Consider the following 19,380-nt stretch of genomic DNA (forward strand, 5'->3'; position numbering starts at 1 on the left):
GACCAAGAAAATAATCGTGGATCCCAGGAATGACCGGTCCAGTGTAGCAGCTGGACAACATTCCAGAGAGTTCATCCATAAAGTTCATGTGAAATGCTTACTGTGAAAAACCTTTGCATGGATTTCAGATTATTTTTGCCCCCCAAATAAACTTATTCCACTTGCCTGTCAACTTTTTGAAGCATTCCTTATTAGAACATTATCAGCTCTTGCTGCTCAGTGGATGGGACAAACTTAAATCTTTCTCTAACAGAGAGCTTACTGTGGGCCAGGGACACAATAAGTACTCAATGATGGCTGTCACAGTCTTACACTTGGGCAAAGTCAAAGAAGCAAGTTGCAGGTTTAGAAGCAAATCTAAGTGCCGGGACTCCCAAAGCCCTGCCCTGCTATCAGGCTCTTAACGACGTGAAGAGAAATCCCAACAGTGAATCCTTCATGGAACTTTCTGGAAAATTAGCTCTGTTCCTCAAACAACAGCACAAGTGAATTTCACAGGTCCTCATTGCTGGGCACCTTCTGAATTACAGAGGAGAGATTGCTCTGTGATTCCACACAAACCAAACCCCTCGAGGAGGATCTGCAAAAGCAGATATCAGAGAAACATGAGCGTGAGGCCCTGTGCGTTGCTTTTCCTGTTTGTGGAACCTCCCTAACATGATGGTACAAGAATAAAAGTGTGTCCGTTTCACAAGAGCCAGAAAAGTCAATGTTATACAGGGGATGTATGTCTAAAGAATTATGGAAAATGCATATTATGAAAAAATGCATACATTTCAGTTTTTTCACACTAAAAATAATTTATCTTTTAATTCCATTTCCATGAACTTTGTGAAGTACTTTTATGTATGTTTGGCACAAAAACTAAGGCACTCAGCGTAAGAGATCCTGGACTACGTGCTGGCCAAGAGGGCTTATGCCAAAGCCAATTCTTTTGTCAAGGGTCTGACATGACATAGAGAGGTGCCTGTTTCTCTGTGTGGGACCACACAGCATGTATTTTTGCTTTTCTGAGGCCCAGTTTCCTCATCAGCAAATGGAGCCCATGCCTGTGCATTTCGTATGAGACCACATCAGGAAAGCCCGGAGCACACAGTGGGTTCTCAGCAATTGGGAATTTAACGTAAGAACACTCTCAACCCAACAGTGGCTTTTTGCAATGAAGATTCTATTTCTGCTATTTGGGGAGGAAAGGTGTGTGTGTGTGTGTGTGTGTCTGTGTCTGTGTAGCAGCGACCAGAACGATGACTCAGTTAATCCTCCACCTACAAGCACTGGGATGTCTATGGCCACCAGTTCATGTCCCAGCTTCTCTACTTCCCTTCCAGCTCCCTGAGTGTGGCCTGGAGAAAGCAGTGGAGGACAGCCTGAAGCCTTGGGACCCTGCACCCGCATGGGAGACCTGCAAGTAGCTCTTGCTTTGGAATGCTCAGCTTTGGCCACTGTGGCTTGGGGAGTGAACCAGCCAATGGAAGGTCTTTCTCTCTGTTCTCTCTATAAATCTACCTTCCAAATAAAAATAAATTCTTCAAAAATTTCTTAAAAATAATTACAGAAAGGCCTAAGGAAGTAGAAAGTAGCAACACCTGGAGATGAGTCCCAAGAATATTTTATAGATCATTTTCCAGAATTCTCTCTAAAGGATTTATATAGTTTTTCAGTAAATGGCACCAAACCAAACTTTTTTGTCCTAAATATATTTTTTTGTTTTCAACAAATGTCAGTAATGTAGCTGTAAATGTGTGTCATCAGATTTTAAATTTAAGTTTTTTCTATGGAGAAATTTCTAACATGGCAAAGTAGGAAGAGGAGTACAATAAACTCATCCTAGTCTGCACAGAAATGTGTGGCTACTCTCCAATACATCCTTGCCCATTTCATTCTGCCAACACCAAGACCGTTTGAAACCCAGTCTTTAAAACCAATTTGAGATCTCTGAGTCAGGACCATGTGAATTTCTCTTCTGTGGATGTACCCATTTGCACTTTCACCCAGGTTTGTACTGATGAACTCCAGGTTGTCTACCCCACCCCGCCACATTACACATGCCTTGCTGTGTATTCTGTTGCTCTTTAAAAGCCAAGGCTGCTCCCTCTGAACACCCACAGAGGCGATATTCAAAACGTTCAACAACCAGTGAGACAGCCCTATTTAATAATCAGCACAGACAGGAGCTGTGGAGTGTGAAAATAGCCTTGCTTCCAAACCCAGCCAGACACTTCTCCTCTTAGCTGCTGAATCACCGAGGGCATCTGGCAGTGCCGGGGCGGATTGGAGGGCTTGGGTAATGGCCATTTATTGGTCGGTGTGGTGATATCTCAGCAGTTGACTATGTGTAGCAAGTAAGCATCAGCCCCTGACTTCCTGTACTGTCCCCAGAGGCAACCAGTGTTGCTCTGGGGTGGTGGGGGAGCACCCTTCTAATTTAATATTTACTGTGAATAGTAAAGCATTGGATCTTTATGTGAATGAGAACATTTGCATCTCATGCTGCATCTTGTTGTTTTCTGTAACAGTATATGTAGGAGATACTTTCATCTCAGTACAAGTAAATCTGCATTTGCAGTGGCTCAGTATCCCTTGTATCTATAAACGTGTGTGTGCAAGAAATCATTCTCCTTTGCTGCGTGTCTCCCTGATGACTTTACCTGCGGCCCAACAGGCTGCCGGTGACAGTTGGGGATGCTGAAGTCACCGGTGGCCAATAGAATCTTCAGAGAAGTCATGGTTGGTGTGAATAATCAACTGGAAAACAGTTATACGAAACATCTTTTCCAAAGAGCTTACCTTGGGTGCCCCAAAGATGTGCTTTTTCCATGCAGTTGCTTCTCAAGCTGAATCTCAAAGAAATCACAGTGTCATAGAGAAACTATTCGCCTTCCGCACAAAACCAGAGTTCATTTTCTATTTAACCCCAAAGTGGGAGAACTCAAGATTTTAGTGGACATTGAATGCTAAAGTAGAAACTCCACAGTGTGTCTAGAGCTGAGAGACAGACTTCTAGGCGACCCAGCTGAAGGCTTCTGCAAAGGCTGAACGGGCTCGAACATGAATTCCCCTTCCCTTGGAGTCGCTTGGAATATGCAGCCAACGTCAGACTGGAGGAGGAAGTCACCTCTCCAGACTCCCTTGACTTGGACCTGAATTGTGAGGTTCGTCACAATTTGTTTATCTTATTGTCATGGGAACAGAATCGCAGCTCCTCATTGGCTCGGGGCACTCAGCTCTTAAAGTGAGAGGGTTGGACCCTAGCCAGCCACCTCTGTGACCACCGTCCCCACCAGGAATGCACACTCATGCTGTCTGCCCTCTCATCATCAGCCACGAGACACTGGTAGGCTCATGGAGTGTTTTCAGAGAAAGAACTTCTGGGACTAAACAGCACTCCTGGACTTAGTTGGCCTGTGGCAAGAGTCACCAAGCTGGGCTGTATGGATTTTAACCCCTCTGTCATTTGCTTACATAAATCTGGGACTCCACAGTAGGCAGTTTCTCCTTGAATACTTTGAAATTACTTACAGTACAGATTTCCAGGGTGTAAGTCTCTTTCAGTTACCTAGGGTTTCTGATTTTTTTTTTCAAAATCTGACTGCTTTTTTTTCACTGTAGAATTCTAACTCATGGCAAGATATACTTTGCACATTGTATCATAAAGGTTTCATGAAATAGTCTCCTTATTGCTTGTATTAGAATTGCTTTTGCATTTCTTTCTCTTCTTTAAATTGCAGCTGATGCACTAGAATGACTTCATGATTTGCAGATGGGTCATGAGCCACACTTGACAAGACACTGCTATGGACTTGCCCATCCCTGCAGCCTCCCACTTGCTGTCTGCTGCATGCTAGGTGTGCATATTTACCCCAGTTCTTGTGCTCGATAGAGCTTGGAGACTAATAGCAAAGCCCATCCCAAGTTCAAGAAAGGCACAATGAATCTACTCATCAGATGCAGTGGGAGTGTGCTGCAGGAATTACTCTTACATCAGAGAAGGGATCCAACTAGATCTGCATCTCAGAAAGTGGCCTCAAAGCAGAGAAATAGTCAAGAGACCCAAGACAGAGGCAAAGATGCCAACAAACCCGTCTGTGCCAGTGGTCCAGATGAGAGCAAAAGGCTGGTTTGACTGAGGGCACAGCTGTGGGGACACATGGGAAGGTGCAGTGGGACTTGGTGATTGGCTGGATGCCAGAGTGTGGGAAAGGATGAGGTCATGGCACCTGGGTTTTGAGCTTGAGCAGCTCATTAGAGGGCGGTGCCAATGTACTGCAATGGGAAAGTCTGGGGGACCAACAGTTCGAATGGAGAGATTGTGAGTTCAGTTCTGGATATGTTGAAGTCCCAGGGGGGACATCCAAGTGTATGTATAGGAGATCTTATTTGTTTTGGAAATTTAAAGGGAGAATGTAGGGTACAGACAGAATTAGCAGTCCTCAGAGGGGACAAAATCTCAAGCCAGGGCAGTGAGGGTGAGCACACAGGGAGGGGGCGTCTTGTGAGGCAAGAGGTGCTGGATGAAGCCAAGGGAACAACAGCATTCGTGACAGGGGTCCTCACAGGGTGGGCCACATATAGTTAGACTATATAAAGCTGTTTCTTGACTGTATGTGGCTCATTGACTTCATGGAATATGTCTGGAGGTGGTGTGATCAAAGTTGTTGCAGACTCAGCAATGTCCCTGGAAAACCAGGTTCTTTCCACCTGCTACGCCAGCCTCAGGGGGCAGCCGAGGGAAGCCTCATGGCTGCATAACGGCTGCTACAACCCCAACCACTATGATGGAGACAGATTTTCAGAGCTTAAAACAAGATATTACCAAGAGAATAAGCAAATGAATTGACTAATCAATTGCGAAGTCAAGTCCATTGCCAACAGAATAGATATTTGAGTTTGTTTACCAAGTAAAATTTTATATTCACATATCATTTACTTAAAAAAAGACTGAGAGGCAGAGATAAACAGATCTCCTATCTACTAGTTCACTCGCCAGAAGCTGAGGAGCCAGGAATTCAGCCCAGTGTTCCCATGTTGGTGGCAGTTTGCCAATTACTCATCATCTGCTGCCTGTGAGCTGGAGTTCCTTCACAAGAAGCTGAAATTAGGAGCAGGGCCAAGACTCTTATCCCAAGGGAGCAGCCAGTAAGCACAGTGGAAAAGACATTGACTCCAGCCTGCTGCTAATGCACATCTCATGGCCCAAGTCCTTGGTTTCCTACCATCCACGTGGACAGCTGTGGATGAAGTCCCAGATTCCTGGCGTTGGTCTGGGCCAGTTCCAGGTGTTGGAGGTATTTGCAGAGAGACCCAGAAGATGGAAGATCTCTCTAATTTTCAAATAAAAATAAGAAATACAGAATGATAATAATCAAGAAGCAGAAGCCGATCCTCCAAATGAGGAGTGGCTAAAAGCCAAATACAAGCTGTGGCACGGCCACCACCTGCAAAGCCAGTGTCCCACATGGGTGTCAGTCTATGTCCCACATGTTCCAGTTCCCATTCAGCCCCGAGAGTGACCTGGGAAAAGCAGCAGAAGATGGCCTAGGTGCTTGACCCTTTGCCACCCATGTGGAGCAGGATGAGGCTCCTGGCTTTGGCCTGGCTCAGTCTAGGTCACTGCAGTTACTTGGGGAGTGAAACCAGTGATGGAGGAGCACCCTCTCTTTGTAACTCTTTCAAGTAAGTATTTTTAAAAAATGCATCTGTAGTGACCATGCACAGGTTTTTCTTCTTGTCACTCTTGCCTAAACAATACCATATCACAGCTCTCTATACAGCAATTACATTACATTATTATAAATTATACAGAATCATTTAAAGTATATAAGAGGATGTGTTGGATACCATGACATTTTATAGAGGAGATTTGAGTATCTGCAAATTTTTCTTTTCTCCATGTGTGGGGAGGTGTTCTTATACCAATCCTGCACAAATGTGAAGGGGTGTTGCCAAAAATAATATATACTTACTAATTACAACTATTAAGTGGTTTGTATGTGCTGATTGACAGAGGTTTTTCTAACCAAAACCAACGTGAGGGTAAAGAAAGGCTTGGTGCTGGATTATCAGTGCAAAGGGTTGGGAAGAAAACACAGGGAGACAAATGCCAAGTTAAGAAGCTACTCAGGTTTATTATCTGCTTTACATTTAACAAAGCAAAGGGAGGTGTTGCTTGACAAGGTCAAGTCCCAAATAGCAAATGCCAGTGCTTCCCTGGCTGGCCCGGGTAGAGGGCCCTTGTGCCCACGCCTGGGGGCTGTGCCCACTCAGTGCCATACAGCACAGCTACTGCACTGTATGAGGTGCACAGACCCACACGCATCAGGCATCAGAGAGCGAGTGGGACTATGACACCAAGAGCCCTCGTCCTGGGCATCAGATTCCATGCCAGTCCCATCCCAGAGTACTAAGTACACAGGTGAATGGTCTATGAGGCTGGGCAAACTACATCTTTCACAGAGAATAGCTCTTGCAAGCTATCACAGGCTTGTTTCTTCCACTGCCAAAGGCTGCTCACTGACGCCAAAATCAAGGACATCAGCATAACACACAAAAACGACGTTAACAATGGTGATGGACTTCATTCTTTTATGGTAAATCAAAGATATACAGCAGAAAACTTTTTAAAAAATGACAAATAATGGTGATGAACTTCTCTGTAAAGACCCACACTGCAGACTATTTACATAAAATGTGGCATCTTCGTGATTGTGAACATTTAATTATGAGCTCACAAAGACAATGCCTCCTATAAGAAAACAGGCTGCTCAGAAATACCTGAGGTACAATCATGGAAAACCTTCATGAAGAACATATACAGTGGTTACTGCAGGTCGCACCGCAAAGTGTACCAAAGCATAACAGACATACTGAGGAGGAAGTGGCTGCGTGGCTTCAGTCCTTATCATACTTCACGGCAGTTGTGTGACAAGAGATTCTCAGGTTGTACCATCAATGACTTGAGGTGGAAACCTCGAAGACAGCAACACCCAATCTGAAGGCAGGATTCGGCTCTAGAGATGATCACGTGCCAGTATCCAATTCATTGCGCTTTTGGTGGAACATCATTTTCAAAGACCTGGTTATTATTCAGATGTGCTTATGTCTCTCTGCTGTTTCTCCCACTCCGCCTCCAGAGTGATAGGCCTGGATCACAGAACTTGATCATAGAAAAGTATACAAACTCTACTCAATACAGAACCCTACAAAATCTAGCTTAATTTATAACTATTTATAAAAATATATAAATCTGATAATTTAACACTTTATACTACTCTCCGGTCTTGCATTTTCCTACTTCCTGATTTTTTTTTTTGAAACTGTGCGTGTCAACAGGAAGATGACTTCGTCAGGGAACAAACACAAAGCTTTATAAAGTGAGCTGAAGTAAGCACCCAGAGTTCATGTACAAATTAAAATGCCTATTTTTTTTTTTCCAAAAGTGGTCTGGAATATTTAGGGAATTCTGTTTAATATCTGCTCCCTTCATGGACATTTCTGTTCTGTAGACACCTGCTGAGATCTCTGGGAGTGTGTGTGTGAGTGTGTGTGTGTGTGTGTATGTGACAGAGAGAGACTTTTCTGATCTCAGCATGGCTGAGGGAAGAGAAGCGAAGGGTAGTGATACTTTTACTCTTGCTTTGGAGCTCTTCATTGAGGAGATGTTTATTATTAAAAGATTCTAAAAAGTTTGGACAACTCACACATTCTTACCACTTCCTGTACACGAGTTTTTCTTCAGGCAGGGAGAGTACCTTGAGAGGCGAGAGGAAGGCCCTCCCCTGGCCTGGGAATAGAGGTATTGATGGGAACCAGAGGAGTCAGAGCCCAGAATCCTTCAGCAGGTTGATTTCAGTTAAGTCAGGACAAAGGAGCAAAGAATTCGTGAACAAAGCACTGAAAAGATTAAGTAACATGCCTTCCATTTTCATAAGCAAAGGATGTGGCCCCTTACATCTCGCGCCTATCATGGATGATCTATAAGGGCATTTCTTTTGGAACTGTCCTTGCTGCATAACACCATGCTGTCTGATGAGGAGCAGACCCTGGTAACTGATAGATCCATTCCTGCCTAATCCATCACCTTGCATCACACCACCGACTCCTCACTCCAGATTCTTACCTGGCCATCCCAGAGTGCTGGGCAGGCAGTGGGGGAGCAGAAAGAAGTTTGACTTGTCCACTACAATGTTCATTCACTAATTCTACAGATATTAAGAACAAGGCAGATTATAATAATATTAGAAAAAAAAGCAAGCACCTGGGTTTTACTTCACTTTATAATAATTTAATGTGCCTGAGAATTCTGTGCAAATACACATCATCTTTAATTAAAAATCTGCAAGGTGCACTTTGGAAAAAAATTAGTTGTGACCAACTTTCTTTATAAAAAAAAATTACATACATAAATACACGTAACTCCTAATTCCTATTGATTGCACTTCTGATTTAACCCCCTCTAGCATCCAAGGAAACTTAATAGATATGCAATTAGGTTTGTATTCCTTGGTTACTGTGTTTATGCACAACAGTCTAAAAACATGTTTCCTTGGTACCAACCCGCCCCTATTTTCCTTCTTAAAATAAGTCAGGGCCACATTTTTTTTTATTGTATAAAAATACAAATTTAAAAAATGAAATTTTATTCATCCTAAATTAAAAAGGATTTGAGTGGTGTTTTGGTTCCCAATGGCCCAGTAGCCTGAAAACAGAAAAGACAAAGGGATTTTCCACTTCTGCTGTAAGGGAAAGACATCGTTCCTGGTTTTGCTAAAGCTGTGGGCACCCCAGTTTCTGGATGCATCAGCAGGGAACCCTTATGAAGCTGTCTTGTCTCTGTCCTAGTGACACACTGAGCTGACCTGCCAAACCCTTAGAACAGCTTTCCAGGAAGCACAATCCAAGCTGCGGCTTTTCTCTTCCCATTTTTCTAAGCTGGGTTCTCCCTGCTGCTTACTGGCAATGAACATGACAGCAAGTTCAGGATTTCTGGTATACTTGACTTCTTTAACTTTGAGTTTCCAAGACATGAAAACTCAGCTTCAGGAGTGTATAGTCTGTCTTGCCTCCAATCGCTGCCCATACATTTACACTCTCAGTTTGCCAGACTTTGTCCCTTAGACTTCAGTTCAATTCGGTTTCCACCCCTCCGCTGCGCCCTCCCCACATCCACGACCCTTTTTCAACATTCTTCTTCTCTCAAGTTCAACCAGACCGCGTGTATCAGTGCATCACATCCTTCATGTGCTAGCTTGTAAAAGAGGTCAGTTAACTGCACAGCCTCAGTCCTCCTTCAGGATTCCCATTTTTGGGGAGGATGTGCAAACCGGGGTGCCGAAGCCCCCCACCATGACGGGAAGACTCTGATTCCTCCTCAGTCCACCCAGAAGATTGCTGCCTGAATTGAAATACACAGCTGAGTCTACTTTCCGAAGACCCATTTCTGCCTCTTGGCTTTTCCTGCTCTCCTGGGCGTTGGGGGCCTTGACTGCCCTGGCGATCCCCAGCCTTTTCAGCCTGTCCACTAAGTTCATCTTGAGCTGGCCCACGTCCGGAGGGTTTCGGGCAGGCCTCAATCCGTACAACTCCTGCAGGAATGTTTCAGCTGGTCGGGAGGCCAAAAAGTTCTCAGCAAGATGTGCACGGGGTTCAAAGGGCAGTGGGGAGGAACGAGGTGAGTGAGAGGGTGAGTTGGGGGGCGTGGAGGGGACGGCCAGGGCTTTAGGGAGAGGCTGGAGGAGGGCGTTCTCGGCCAGCGGGCTGCGGTACACTTTGGCGGAGATGCCTCGCTCCTGCAAGAGCTTGGCCAGGCTCACGGTGCTGCTGAGGGTGATGGTGGAATCCCGCCGGCTGCTGACGGACTCGCCGGTGCTCAGTCTGTAGGACATGGCCGGAGAACTCCTAGCCGTGCTAGATGCAGCAGCACTGCTGCTTCCGCAGGACAATGCTAGGAACCCAGCACTTGCAAAGAAAGATGGTGGGACAGAGCGTTAGGGATAAAAAGCTAGTATTTACTGCTAGCAGTTAACCTGAGGATGTAGAGGGGGACTGGCAACATATCTGTCACTGCACCCTGTGGGGCAGATCTAAAAGGTGAAAACACTGATTGGTTAATTTATAACTAAGTCATTAATTATTGAAATATATTTCTTTTCCATAGGCTATGATAAAGGTTACCATGGTCTTGTTAACTGTTAAATTTTAACTCTAAAACAGGTCTGTGGAAATGCAGCTAAGTTTTATGACAAGAATCAAAGTAACTTGTGAAGATGTAATGGAGAAAAAAAGTGAGGTCCTGATGTCCCAGACAGCCCTACCTGGGGGTGACCTGAGTGATGTCCGAGGGATGTAATATTCTGCAAGTGGTGAAGGTGAAAGTCGAGTTTGTGCTGGACAGACACTTTCCTGGGTTTGAGGTTGCAACTGGAAGGGCAGGTTGTAGGGAATCAAACACAAAATTGAGAGACTAGATTAATAATGTAAGAAGTTCACTGCTACGAATCAGTATTAATGATTCAGCATTAATCATGGCTTCTGTACTAAAAATCCTCGAACGAAAACATAAATATTGTGTAATATAAACCGGTTAATAGAAGTAAATCCTTTAATACTTTAAAACTATAAACCAGAAGGTATTAAAATAGCTCAGAAATTAAAGAAAGATACCTTTTGAGGAAACAAAATTTTAAAACTCAGTATCTAGTCATTCAACATATCTAGTCAAACCACGTACTCTAGTGATTCTTTCTCTCTTTAAAAAAAGATTTATTTATTTTCATTGTAAAGGCAGATGTACTGAGAGAAGCAGAAATAGAGGGAAAGATCTTCCATTTGCTGGTTTACTCCCTAAATGGCCACAACAACCAGAGTTGAGCTGATCCAAAACCAGGATCCAGGAGCTTTTCTGGGTCTTCCACACAGGTGCAGGGTTCCAAGGAATTGGGCCAGGCCACAAACAGGTAGCTGGATGGGAAGTGGAGTAGCCAGGACATAAATTGGCACCCATATGGGATGCCAGCACTTGCAGGTGGAAGATGAGCCAGTTGAGTCCCTCCAGTGATTAGGGTTGCTGTTGCCATAACAGTTAGGTGACAAATTAAGATGCCCATGTCCTACATCAAAGTGCCTGGATTTTTGTTTTTATTTGAGATTCATTTAAAAGGAAGAATTTCTCTCTCTCTCTCTCTCTCTCACACACACACACACACACACACACACAAAAGGTGAGAGAGCGAGAGAGCGAGAGAGCGAGAGAGCGAGAGAGAGAGAGAGAGATTTCTAATCAGCTATTTCATTACCCAAATGGCTGCAAGAGCAGGGTCTAGTCCAGGCTGAAGCCAGGAGCCTGGAACTTCAGCAGGGTCAGCAATGTGGGCTTCAGGGTCCCAAGTATTTAGGGCACCAACTGTTGCCTCCCCAAATGCATTAGCGGAAAGCTGGATTAGAAGTGGAGCAGCTCATGCCTCGCTGGGTGGGACACAAAGACTAGTCACTCCTCACCGTGGTGTTGGGGATTTTCCTGCACCCCCCCCCCAAAAAAAAAATGTTCTGTACCTTACTTGTCGACAAATGTCTTGTTAGAGTTACAAGCCAGTCTAGATTATCCTAAAATCTGCCAAGATCAGCAAAATTATACTTCAACACAACAAATGGCTAAATACTAAAATGAAATAGACACGAGACAGCTGAATGGTACCTTATAGCCATTTTAAGGTATATAGCAGCCGGTCCTGTATATAAACTAAAATTGAAATGTCAATGATCTAATCATAGATCATTAAGAACTTGCTTTTTTTTTTTTTAACATACTGGTTACTCAAAACCATGTCAATTCCATAATGTTGCAAATTGCTGTTGATGTTATACTGGGACTCTTAATTGACTGGGACGATATTCTACCAGCTCTAACTTCGGACCAGAAATGGTCTCCCCAAGAAACTGTTCAACCCATCTGGACAATAAGTAGCTGGACTCTATGCTTGGTATACGTTTGCAAGGAAAGAATCTTGATTGAATTTGAACTGTAATACTGCATCAAGGTGGAGGAATCCACCAGGGGGGAGGGGCGTGGGGAGGGGTGGGGGGATTCCCAGAGCCTATGAAACTGTCACATAATGCAAAATAATTAATAAAAAAAAAAGAAGTGGAACAGCTGAAATTCAAGCTAGAACTTTGCTATATGTCTTGACTCTCCATGTTACAACACCTGTTTCATAGCGCCTACATTTGTTGTCCTGCTGCTGCTCCCAATTCCAGCTTCCTGCAAACGAACCATGTAGACCTTGGGAACCAACAGTAATGGCTCTAGTGATAAAGTTTCTGTCACCCACATGAAATACTTGGATTGGGCTCCTGGCTCCCAGGCTGTGCCCCAACCAAGAACCACTGCAGGCACTGTGGGAGTTAACCAGCATATTCCGTCTTCTTTCTTACTCTTGAGTTTGGCTCATTCTTTCTGTCTTACAAATTAATTAAACAAATAATCCTTTATTTAATCCTTAAAGAAATAAATACATAAGCAAAAACAAAACAAAACAACAAAATAACCACAGTGTGGTTGGTCTGTGCAGAGCCCACAGGTGAAAACTACTATCACAGTAACGCCAAGATGGAGGAGACTTTTTGCTTATCACTGGGTTGGCATTTGCAGGAGCTTCATCTGGATCTCCCCCGATACAGGTAGCAGGGGCCCAAACACTTAGGCCATTTTCTGCTGTTTTCTCTGGTGTATTAACAGGGAGCTGGATTGGAAGTGGAGCAGTCAGAATTTCTAGTGGTACTCATTTGGAATTAAACTGGCATTTTAAATAGTAGCTTAACCCATTATACCACAATGAAGGTACTTGCAGATTTTCATTACCTTACATTCATGACTGAGGGCACTTCAGTGAGCTCTGCGAACAGACAGCTAACTGGGCTTTGAGAACAGACAGCTAACTGGCTGACCAAATAGCAGATAAGTACTACTGGATATCAGACTACACTCCTTACCTGCCACTGGCCCACTGGCTGAGGTGACGGGTGGTAGGAAGATCCCTGTTATTGGCTCGGATATCGAAGGCTTCTGTTCTTCTTGATGAGGCTGCTGAACCTGAAAAGTGATGCCCTCCTCGTCATCCTCTTCTAAATCAGAGATGTGATAGACGGCATCCTTGGGCACCTGGCTAAAGCCTTTAGTGATGACGCCTGGACGTGGATCCAGAATGGTTCCCAGATGTGGCTGAGCAAGCTGCTGCCAATGATGCAGTGTTTGAGATCCTGAGTATGCAAGACAGAGACAAAAAGGGAAAAGGCCTGCTTATATTTCCCATAACTATTAGATTTTGAAAAAGCTAAAATTGTACATGTCATAAAAACAGTGCTGGTAACAAAAATAATTATTTGTTCTTAGCATTTTGGCAAAATTTGCAAGTGTATGTTCTCTGTGGAAAAATGACAGTATGTTGAAGCTGTGAATAAAATGTCTTCAAAAGTAACTTCATAAAGGATGTTCTGAATAAGCAAAAAAACTAATTTTTATTAAAAATAAAACAACAACAACAAAAACTTCTCTTGAAAGAGACAACACAGAGAAAGATCTTCCATTACTGATACAAATGCTCACACCAGCCAGGACTGGCCGAGGCTCGAGCCAGGAGTCTCTCATACGGGTGGCAGGGATCTAAGCACTTGAGTCATCACCTGATACCTCCAAGGGCGCACATTAACAGGAAGCTGGAATCACAACTGGAGCTAAAGGTGCCAATTCTAATAAATACCTGCATAGATTAGCAAGTTACAGCAGCACTGAGTTTTAGGGTCCTTATAACAGGTTATCTACTCAAAATTTTGTTCATTGCAGAACTCTTTTATGATAATGACAAAGACTCATTCGAAAACTAGGAATGTTCTGTAAAAAAAATAAGACACTTCTATTTTGAATCCAAGTTCTATCTTAACAAGAGAACAAACAGCAAACAAAATGAAACAGAACTTGAGTGGGTGGAAGGAAAAATATACACATATATATACCTCTAAGTCAATTATGTCTCTTGGGTAAATAATTCTTTTGGGAAAGGAAGATGGAAATGAAGAATGAGCTCTATATCATTTTCAGGAATCACGTCCTGCTTAACTGCTATTCCTTAGCACAGGGTAGGAACGGGCTTCTCCTCCTGTCCTTATATTGTACATCAGTCAGTCAGTGAAGATAACTGTTGATCCATGACTTAGAGAAGGCATAAATCGTCATTCACTAATTTTCCGCTAAGTACCTCAGGGACTATCACCCCAACTGTGAGAATCAGGGATGGTAAACCTACCTTCTGCTCATAAGGTTCCTAGGTACAAATCTCATTTCCCAAGAAAGGAAAGTCTCTGAAACACACAGTTGATAATAATTTTTAAAGGTTTCTTGTTGATGTATTACCTTCCAGGGGCTTGACAATTTGCAATTTTTCTGGCATGAAACTTCGAAGGCAGCTGGCACTGCTCAGGTCTGTGATCTCCGACTGGTCAGTGCAGAGAGAAGCAACGCTCTCTGTCGGGGTGAGGCAGCCACTAAACCCTTCCTTCTGGTCAGCCAGAACCTGGATCTTCCTCTCCCACTCTTCAGCAAAGAACTGCTTCTCGCTTAAATAGTTCTGCCGACGCAGGCTAAGGCGGTGAAGTGCTGTAGCCAAATCGCTGTCTACAGAGGGTCCTGGTTGGGCCCCTTCCTGCGAGTCCCTGGGAGAAAGTCATATCCATGGATTAGGTCATGATTGTCAGGGTCAGGGGGGAGCGCTCAGGAGACTGGTCTTAACTACTAGCAATACAGAAACAACAACAAAACAGTGGTACCATATTTCACTCTTATAGATCATTTCATAGGACTTCAGAAAGGGAAAATGGACTTTATTGTTATGTTGACTTAACTTTTTTAGCTTATTTACAAATATATGAACATCTGTAAATTCATATTACTCACAAAAGTAACTATCATATTTTGCTGGTATTTATCGTTGACTGAAAAAGTACCATTATTCTACTTACTGCAAAAAGAAAAAGATGCTACCCACTAAATTCAGAGATGACATTAGCTGCAAAAAAAGTAATTCAAAATATGAAAATTTTTTAAAATGTAAAAAAATTACCTTTGGGCCACAGAATTCCTGAAGGACATTTCCGAATATTTGAAAGAAAGTAAGAATTACACTATAGTGTATTTCACATATTTTTAAAATTTTCAACATTTTCAAAATTAGGAGGATCTTATGACTAGTATTAAAAAGATGTACTGCCATTGATGCTAAGTAGAGTGTGATTTCAAACAAATACGCTCCCGATTTTCTCCTGAGATAACTGTGCAGCAGTATTACCACATCAGGCTTCTGTGCCTGCACCAGTTGGCCACAGGAGACCAGCTGCTACCAAAGAAAACCAGTCTGAAGGATTTATGTGGTGGGCAAGATGGTTTTCAGCTACCATACATCCACTGTGCAAAGGCTTTCTGCTAGCTTTCCAATAATGCCACTTAAATTCTAATCATGTGTAATTCAGTGAAATGAATTAATAAAAAGATGCAAGAACAATAAATCTAAGTTTTAACAAAATTGAAATTAAGGAGGCCTTTTGTACTGGTGAGCATAGGCCTTTTGGCTAACATACCTGGGTGGGCGGGCTCGTGGGGGCCTGGGAATGCAGGTTGGCAGGGGGCCGTGGGATGGCACCGGTGGTAATGCGTGGGGACCTGGGAGCAGCCCAGACCAAGCCAGATTACAGAACCTGCCGGCATATGTATGGGTCATATCTGGGGACAGACCAGGCTGGGCTAGTTCATAATGCCCACTAGCAGATCACAGAACCAGGACAGGGTGTAGGACAGGCCACGTCAGGCCTCAATACCAGCCAGTTCATATTAGGGCCAGGACTGGATGCTGGCTGGGCTGGACAAGGCTGCAGCACTCACCAGGATAAGCTGGAACTGGGGGCAGACCAGGCTGAACCAGGCTACAGCACCCACCAGTTAAATGCCGAGGTGAGGTAGTGTATCCACTGCCTCACCACTGCACCCGCCAGCACAAATGAGACCCAGTAGTGGGTGGGGCAGTGCAAACCAAGTACAGGATTACAGGGACTCTCCTGCTGGCTACTGCTCCTACTGGTGAGTGTGAGAACTGGAACTAGGGACAGATTAGGCCAATCAGGACTACAACACCTGTTGGCCTACATGTGAACAGGGTTAAGGGGAGAGCCAGGCGGGGGTAACCGACTGTATCCACCTGTGCATGCATGAGCCAGTGTAAGTGCAGGATGGTTGGGCTTTGCTGCAGCATCAGTTGTCAAGTGCTGGGATTAGGGGCAAATACTGTCAAGCTAGACTGTAGAAGCACCTGGAGAGTGCAAGATCTGGAATTGGGAGTAGGCCCAGTGGGGAAACTGAGGACCTCTCTGATGGGGTGCAACTCCCACTGGTGAGTATGAGAACCAGGGCTGGGTACGGGCGGGCCTGGCTAGTCAGGCAGTGATACCCACCAGCATGCGTGTGGGCTAGATAGTAGGGTTGGTTAAGTTGAGCTAAGCTTCAATACCCACTGATGTGCTTGAGAGCTGATGGGATGTGGGACAGACTGGACCAGTCTGCCACACATATTGGCAAGCACAGGAACCAGGACTGAGGGCAGGCTTGGTGGGAGTTATTGCGGGTCACTCCGACTGGGCTGTAGTTCCGCTGGTGTATGTAAGAGCCGAATGTGTGGTGGGCAGGGCTGAGCTGGATCACAACATCCACTGGTTTACACAAAAAACATGGCTGGAGACAGAACTGACCAAGCAATTGCAACTGCCAGTATATGCATAGGCTGATGGGAGTGACAAACTGAGCTGGACCTCATACTGGCAAGTACACACTAGAGTCAGGTCTGGGATCACTTCAGACAAGGTTTCTTCAGACAAGGATCCCCCACAACTAAATCTCTGGACTCCAACCATGGGGAGAATCACAGAATCTGTGGTCTGACTGTGGAGTGCATGTGTAAGAACTGGGCTTCCTCAGTGGCTTGGATGCAGCAGTGGACACATGGAGGCTATGGCAGCCCATTGGGGCCTGCAGAGGACATCTGGTACCATAGCAGAGGAAGGAGGGCAGAACAAATTGGTCAACTACCTCAGTCAGTGTTGACAGTAAATATCTGTGCATATGGAGCCTCTAAGATGAACTATGTCAGACTCTAAGGTGAATTGTGGAAGGATTTCTTCATCTTTAGGTCAGCAACATGTACAGCATTTCAGAACTATCAAAACTCTCAGAGCAGAACCCCCAGAGCATGCACATCTGGGACCCTGGGATGGCACGGGTGGCCATTCCCCATCCCCAGGTACTGAGGCAGCTGGGAGGCTGGGTGCGGCTTCTCCCCTTATCTCTCCCCTTCCCCCAGACACAGGAAGAAGAAAAAGGAAATTTAGAAACAATGGTCTCATCCACTTTCCCCTAATCCTCTACTCTTTGTACCCTAATCATCGATGTAAATATCATCAAAAATAAAATTTAAAAAGAACAACTTGGTTATTCTCAACAGACACTAAAACTTACTGTTTATCCCCAAAGAACTGAAGCATCTGAGGAAGTACAGTTTATTAGAAACTTTCCTCTGAACCTTTTATGGCAATAAGCAAAAACATTTCAATAAATTCAACTCTGAACATGAGGCTTTAGGCTCAAACTTTGTATCACCAGAGAAGAAAATAATAAAGCATTTTTGAGTAAATGCAAACTCCATTTTGAATATACTTAATATAGCATTTTCTCTCCAAAACTAATTTTTTATAAAGAGTTATTTATATATCTAAAAGGTAGGATTACAGAAACAGAAGGAGAGAGAGGTTTTCCACCTGCTAGTTCACTCCCCCAGCGCTGCATCAGGCCGAAAGCAGAATCCTAGAACTCTGCCTGTGTCTCCCATGTGGGTGGCAGGAGCCAAGCAACTGAGCCAGGAGTTGCTGCTTTCCCAGGTATATCAGCAGGGAGCTGGATTGGAAGTAGACCAGACAGAACTCAAACTGGTAATGAAATGGAATGTTGGAGTTACTCCAAAAATTTTTATGAAAGTTGCATTTCCTAAAAATTTTATTTTTTATTTTCATTTTGCATGCAACACAAACAAAAAGAGACAGAGGGACAGATGGGAAAAAAAATCTCTCATCATCACTTCCTAAATGACCACAGTTGCCGGGGCTAGGCCAGGTTGAAGTCAGGAACTCAGTCTAAGTCTCCCACATGAGTGGCAGGGATCTAAGCTCCTGAGCCATCATCTGCTTCCTCAGAGGATGCACATTGGCAGGAAGCTGGATCAGAAGCAGAGCAGCCTAGACTGGAACCAGGTCCTTTGTTACAGCACACAGAACCCCATGTGGCAATTTAACAGTTTCAATTTTATGACTAATTCTACAAATGACAATATAGAACATTAAAAGTAAAACCAGAAAGCTCCAGAACCTTCCTGGTACAGTATGCTGTAATGCTAGCATTTGAGTACATGGATCTGGTGGGACAGTGCTACAAGAAACACACAATCACTGCATGATCTGAGATGCTTACCCTGGAATTTCCACTGAGTTGCTTCCTTGGTTCAGGAGTGTTTTACCCTCTGTTGGCTGTAACCCAGATTCAAAAGGTTTGGCTGTCATAATGACACTTGAACGGTTGGAGCCTGGGATGGGCAGCAGAGCTGGGACTGGGACAGCACGGCCTCGGGTGTCATTGGCAACCTTGACAGTATCAAACACCCGCTTCTGTTGGGCTCTGTTGGGTAGAGATGGATTCATTACTATCAGCATCAACCAGCACTGTTGACACTATCTGCATTCATTAGAAACACAGCCATCCTCAACAGCCCCTAAAATTCAGAAGGAGTCAGTCCAAGGCAAACATCTGAACAACACAACTCTCACAAGTGAGGACACTGTGAGGAAAAGCTAACACTGCGTGACTCACTGCTCAGTCTCATAATGTTTATTTCGGGTTGAGGTTGCTTTCTGATTTCCATTCCAATAGCTGAATGACAACATTGCGATTTTTACTTACTTTTGTTTAAAGAGAGAGGATTCCTCATCCAAACTCAATTTTTTACGCATGGTCCCTTCAATCTCAGCTGCCAGAGATTCCTAGGAAAAAGAATTTTAGATTCCCAAAGTGATTATTACCCTTAGAGGGATTAACAGAGTCTCTACAATCCTGTATGTTCAATGTTATTAAAAAGGAAAAAAAAATATACATAAAAAATACTGTCCTACTTTGAAACAACCTAATTGCATGTATCCTTTAAAGGACATTATTGGGACAGTTGGCAAAAAGTGAATGGTCCCTGTAGCTTCTAGTATTATATGAAGCCAACTTCCTAATGTGAACAACTGTGCTGTGCCTATGTA

General features: G+C 44.0%; 1 protein-coding gene across 3 annotated transcripts in view; it reads right to left on the reverse strand.

The window, feature by feature from the left end:
- The window catches only part of TRAK2 (trafficking kinesin protein 2), a 68,741-nt gene that overhangs the window by 190 nt on the left and 49,171 nt on the right, over nucleotides 1-19,380 (reverse strand). For 2 of the 3 annotated variants that reach the window (XM_058664838.1, XM_058664837.1), the window contains 6 exons: nucleotides 19,037-19,116; nucleotides 18,551-18,754; nucleotides 14,402-14,700; nucleotides 12,985-13,251; nucleotides 10,311-10,416; nucleotides 7,634-9,954 (listed from right to left, as the gene is read on the reverse strand). In XM_058664838.1, the coding sequence (XP_058520821.1) occupies nucleotides 9,276-9,954; nucleotides 10,311-10,416; nucleotides 12,985-13,251; nucleotides 14,402-14,700; nucleotides 18,551-18,754; nucleotides 19,037-19,116 (1,635 nt within the window). In that variant the 3' untranslated portion in view covers nucleotides 7,634-9,275. Of the gene's footprint in view, nucleotides 1-7,633; nucleotides 9,955-10,310; nucleotides 10,417-12,984; nucleotides 13,252-14,401; nucleotides 14,701-18,550; nucleotides 18,755-19,036; nucleotides 19,117-19,380 lie in introns of those variants that run through there. The other variant, XM_058664840.1, reaches the window with a different exon arrangement.

The sequence above is a fragment of the Ochotona princeps genome, chromosome 5 (genome assembly GCF_030435755.1).
Source record: "Ochotona princeps isolate mOchPri1 chromosome 5, mOchPri1.hap1, whole genome shotgun sequence".
Lineage (NCBI taxonomy): Eukaryota > Metazoa > Chordata > Mammalia > Lagomorpha > Ochotonidae > Ochotona > Ochotona princeps.